Here is a 6000-nt window from a genome sequence, read left to right on the forward strand (position 1 = left end):
GAGATAAATTTTATACAGTATGTGGCAGATGTAAGCATGACAAAAAGTCCTTGAACTTTGGAATATACTCATATGCTGTTTGTTAATACGTAGACAGAATATAAAGGAATTATCTTAAGGATTCAAATTAAAAACACTCACAGAAATTAGAACATGTTCCTCAATTTGTTTTGTGATGCCTTTGTTTGAATCTATTTTATCAGGAATTCAGAATTTTTTATTAATCTATTCACTTTTTCTTTTCCCCCCTTACTCTGTAGTCCCTGGATGGATTTGTATTTGCACTAAATCAAGAAGGAAAATTTTTGTACATTTCAGAAACTGTCTCCATCTATTTAGGCCTGTCTCAAGTAAGTACATGCTTTCAGTTCTAGAACATAATTGTGTATAATGCGTTCTTCTGTTTATCATTCTTAAAGAAATAATAATTTGGTTTCTGTATTCTGTATGTATTATTGAATTAGTTATTTCAAGTTGCATCTGGTTCATCCTGAGAAGTAATTGACATACATATTTATCAGTATTGGACATTGAGATAAGAGAATCTTGTGCTTGAAAACTTTTTGCCATGAAGGATCATTATTAATTTATTGAGAACAAATGAAGTTTCTTTTCTCAGTTGTTTTGAACTTTAAACCTCTATACCTGATAGGAAAGGGACACACTAATAGTACTTCCCTTGTGTCCTATTACTGGATGTTTATGGAGTACCCTGCATTATCCAGGGAGCTGACACGATGACAGGGAGTCATTTGGAGTCAAGAAATGCTGAAAGAGACCATTAAAATGTCTTGCAGGGAGGGTTCCAACAAGGACACATTTTGCCGCTTTCACAAATGCGCACTAATATGAATAGACATATTTATAAAATATAATAGCTTTTTTTTTTTCATTTAATTGCTGACACCTGTTTTTCAAAGAGTAAAAGGCAGGACAAGAGTGGGGGGGAAAGTTGCTTGTTGATGCTTATTCCTAATCCTGCAGCATTCACAAATGTTTAGGAAGGATAGTTTCTTTCTGCTTGTACTTAGAGATGCAGCAGAAAGATTTTGCATGATGATTTTTAGAGTAGGATAATCTACTTCTATCAGAGTCACACTGAGGAGAAAAGGAAAAACTGAGATAGTATTTATTTCAGTTCCTTTAAAATGGGACCCATACTGCTATGAGGAGGCAACTATTAGCACTGGCAACTGTCAGTTTTGCTGTACCCCAACAACAATGAAATGGGAAATTTTAACTTTTGGTGCAGAAAAAGACTAATTTTAAATATTATCTGGTGAGAATCTGGATAGAGGTTCATTGAGTCCTCAAAGAACATGCAAGTAATTGGCTGTAATAAATTCAATAATTGTTATTTTGTGCTGGCTTTAGCAAACCAAATGATAGAAATGGAAACAGAGCTGTTTCTAACTCATATCAGTATTCTTGTCTCTCATTAATGTCCCTTGTTTTGTAATAGACTTTAATCCCTGCCTTAATCTGTTTGGGAGTTAGTATCAAGAATCTCAGATTTTGAAATTGGTGCGCCACCATGTTGTTAATACAGTAAAGAATTGGAACTTTAATGTTTATTATTGTCTTATGCTCATATTAATGTGTTTTATGCATAGTACCCAATGCAGTTTAATAAGCCAGTAAAGAAGGAAGATGGATAATTAGTTTAAGCAGGTAAATGCTAATTAGGAAACTCCTGAAAGGCATCTATTATACACTAGCTTAAAACAAATTTTACAGCTCTGGTTAGTGGTGTAATCCAAATTCTGTCAAGGCAACTGCATTTTCTGTAATTGAGATGTGTATGTTTGCTTTGCATAACAGATGGCTCTGTGTGCTTAGACTGATAGCTAGGAAAATAATAATTGCATTATTCTGGCCAAAAGAATATTAGCTCTTGGGTTTTGGCCATTTCAGTCAGTCCTCCTGCCAGCACAGCATATGCACATATATGGATTGGATTTTCAAGGAAATTGATGCATCTGGAATAGTGTGGCCATCTGAAATATCATCTGTTCAAGAAAAATTTGGCTTTAACCCTATGCTAGTCTCTTGTTAAAACCATTTTCTGCCACTGTCTTTTTAATTATAGGACTTGGTAATTCTTTCCCTATTCTGAACTTACATAATGTTTTTAAGGCTTTACACTTCATCTTGATCCCCATACACATTTCAAGCAAGGGTTCAGATAAATAAAGCAATTGTCTTTGCATGTTAGAGTATTTGATATATCAGGACAAATGTTTCCGTGCATTCACTACTGAAAGTATTGATTGAAAAGCTACCAAAAAATCAGAAGCAAGACTGTGGATTGTTTTAATACAATAATAGAGGAAATCTACTGAGATCTATTAAAATAACTGTGATTTTCACTGTTCTTCTCTTCTGTCTTTAAGGACATATTTTGTATTTCTTAGATGTATTTATATTTTTAATATATTGTTCTCTTGGTATAGTATTATATAGCTAGGTCTCTTAATAATGACAAAAGAAATGCTGTAGCTACTTGTTGCTAAATCACTATTGAAAGTGTTTTTTGTTACAAAAAATAGTATCAAGAATATCCAGAAAAACATTTCTCAAACAATACATGGAAATGCTATTGTTTGCACTACAACAATCTTGAAATACTCATGAATTCCTGATTTCTGGAATGGTGCTATGTGCTACATGTGGACTTGCATTTCTTGCACTGCAGCTAAACATTGATAGGTCCTTATCCTGATACTCCCCAACTCTATATTTGTATAGAACCTCTAGGTAATTTTGCACTTCAGAAAGTCCAGATGTACATTATAAGCATTTTTATTAGAATCATCTTCTTCAAGTGCTGACTTTGGAGTCTTACTTTCTAGTCAGATGACTTCTTAGAGACTTCATCCTTGTTTGGCTGGTTTTTTTTTTCTTTTTTAACTAGTATGCATGAAAATAATGCACAATGTGTTTCGTACTTGTAAAGAAAAATCTCACGTCTCAGCTAGAGCAAAATGGTCCTTGTACTGAGTCTCAGCAGGTGAAAACAATTATTCACAGAACACAGTTTTACTCTTTTCTGAACATTGAGAGCTAGTGGTACAAAATAAATGGATGCTGATGTTCAAAGATAGCTGCAGGGCTAATAGTAAAGAAATCTGGTAAAACAAGATCTTGAGAGGTAGCCTGGCAATGATGATAATAAAGTTATTCTTGGCAAAAATAACAGTATATTTGAACAGTAAACAAAAATTACAATAAATACTCTTTTGACATTACGATGGATGTACCTTGCATATAGACACCCATAGGTATATATGTTTTGAACACTTTATCTTCCAGCTAACGCTAACCAACAATTTTAAGTTACTTTGGCAGACTTGGATTTTAGAGTACACTGTGGAATTGCAATAAGAGCAGTTTCAGAGAATGCAGAGGTGCATTTCAAAGTAGAGGGAAAGACACAAGAGTTAGCTGTAAAAAATGAGAGGGAGAAGGAAGAGAATAAAAGCAATAGAAATGGGCCAAAGTCTTCCAGTTAGATCCTTAGTCTGCATAAACTGTCATAGCTTGATTATACTTGGGGCAAGCTGAAATAATCCAACATACTTTCCAGTATTCAGTAGTTTCAGGAACAGTAGCATTTCTTGGAAGACCCAGACGAGTTTAGAAATGTGCACTACCACCAAGATTTCTTCCCTGGGCTGGACAACATGACTTGTGATGGTGTAGCTTACCTTTTTGCCAGTACTAACAGCTTTTTACACTGCACCTCTGTAGTGATATAAAAATGTGTTGTCTTGATATACATCTATTCTCTGACATTTTGAAGTGAGCAGGTAATTTTTGATAACAGGGTAACTGCCATCTTTCTGAATACCCAGTCCCTGATTTCCTTTCAGAAATAGGATGAGATTTCAAAAGTAGATGGCTAAAATGAGTCACCATATCTGGACATTGAAGAGGCACTCAAATCACTCCTTCAGGCACTTAGATGTCAATATCAGTGCTTACCTAAGAGATTTCAATTCTTTTGCAAAGTCTTTGTGTTTGAGGCTTTGGCCAAAAGTATATTGAAACACAAATTGTAACAAATACACAGAAAAATCTATCCAGAACAAAGGATAAAACTGTCAGACATATGAGGTTTCAGGGTCTATAGAAAATATTACAGGCTGATAAGCTGGCTAGGATATTTTTGCTTTCAAGAAACAAGTTCTTAAACACTTCTCACTACTCAAAGAGGATATTATGCGTTTGTTCCCCACTGTGAGGTCCACACCTTAAACTAAAATATTTCCTAGCTCTGCTCCTACTTGTCCAGGACACAGACCAGGTTTGCAAACTGGCCTGTTGAAAAGAGAGCTCACTAAAAAGGAGCAGTGCAGCTGCAGGCATAATAGGAGATAATAGAGATGAAGAAGGAAAAAAAAAAAAGAAAAAATTGTTGAGATTTTCTCCTTTTTAAAACAAAGCAGGCAAAACCAACAGGTATATTACGTGTGTACTGTATTACTAGTAGCATAATCCATCTCCTTATTTTGGCTTTCTGTGCATTTGTTCTATGGAATGGCAAATAAAATTATAGCTACAGCACACAAGTACAAGGTCAAATAAATGACACTACTCAGTCTATTTGTGAAGCTATTCTGAAAAGGAACCATGGTGCCAAATGTGGTTTATTTGAATAATAAAGAAGAATTAGATTCCCCTGATAACATGGCTGAGGGCCAATAAATCACTGGAGGTTAAGAATGCTTTGCAACTGCCATGTATTTCTTTTGCTTTTACGAAGCACAAACCTCAACTACTATGCTCTACCTGTTTTTCAATGCAAATCAAGTTAAGGTTAGTAGATGGTTAAAGGATTGCTTTTGTGCTCTGTTACTTAAAAAATAATACAAAACAATCTTGACACTTGCATTCATTCTGTGAGTTCTACCTTATTTCCCTCCTGTACCATTATCTAAATAAAATAATAATAATAATATAAAAAAAAATCCAAGCAAAAAATAACAACAAGAGCCAGGAACTTCACAGGAAAACTACAATTTTTTTAAGCAAATCTAGAGAATAACTGAGTGAGAAAAGAGTTTGCTTTTTTTTTGTTTTGTCATTGGTTTAAGGTTCTGAATTTCAATACTACTGTGTAGAATGATCATTTATGCACATTTAGTAAATTGGTGCACTAACATTGATAATATTTTATTGTTTTTCCCCTTTAAAAATTAGTAAATAAAAGCCTGGGAAATTCTGTGTTGCTCATGGACAGTTTTTTAAAGAAGTTTTTTTTCTTAATGTGCAGCCTAAGTTCATTTACTCTTGTCTTTTATGCTAAAAGAAGTGAGCAAAGGAGGAGCTGTATTGAAATTGAGTGGCTCTGAGAATTTTGAAAGCAGTGAGAAAATATAAGTATCAAAATAATTCAGAAACAGTACAAGGCACGGTGGCACATTATCAATTTACAACATTTAAATTGATAAATGCTTGGTGGTGAAGGCCTACAAGGGCACTTTGAAAAGCAAATAGCGACCTGGTGAAGAAATTGATTTTTCCCCCCCGAAAATGACTGCATGATGCATCATTTGACTGCATGCTGTCCAAGTGCTTGACAGAGATAATCTCAGCAATCCCACGGGTGACCTTATCGTTCTCACCAGGGCAACTTTGTCTAGGTTCTGACTTTGTGCATGTCAAGGTTTCTTCAGGCAGGATCCTTAGGGGGAAAAAGTTCCTCTGTTCGATCCAGATATTGAACCACTCTTTGAGGCACTCCCCCACCCCCAAAAAAGCAAGCTTGTTTCTTTTCTTCATAATTATGAATGAACCAAACAAGAGAAAATATCTGTAGACACAGTATCTTTGCTGAAGCCATTATTGCCTTTTCAGTGCAGCTTAGCTTAGCTCTTAACCAAGAAAGGATACCTGCCATTAGAGGTTATCAGATACAGTTGAAAGGCTCCAAAACATACGGCACTCTTCTACATAACAGAAATATCCTGCCTGCTTGCTTTCTCACACTCACTGTTT

General features: G+C 35.0%; 1 protein-coding gene across 7 annotated transcripts in view; it reads left to right on the plus strand.

The window, feature by feature from the left end:
• NPAS3 (neuronal PAS domain protein 3) overlaps nt 1–6000 on the plus strand; it is a 636093-nt gene that overhangs the window by 441341 nt on the left and 188752 nt on the right. For all 7 annotated transcript variants that reach the window (XM_075425465.1, XM_075425467.1, XM_075425466.1 and 4 more), the window contains one exon: nt 261–350. In XM_075425465.1, the coding sequence (XP_075281580.1) occupies nt 261–350 (90 nt within the window). The remainder of the gene's footprint in view (nt 1–260; nt 351–6000) is intronic.

The sequence above is a fragment of the Opisthocomus hoazin genome, chromosome 7 (assembly GCF_030867145.1).
Source record: "Opisthocomus hoazin isolate bOpiHoa1 chromosome 7, bOpiHoa1.hap1, whole genome shotgun sequence".
Taxonomy (NCBI): domain Eukaryota; kingdom Metazoa; phylum Chordata; class Aves; order Opisthocomiformes; family Opisthocomidae; genus Opisthocomus; species Opisthocomus hoazin.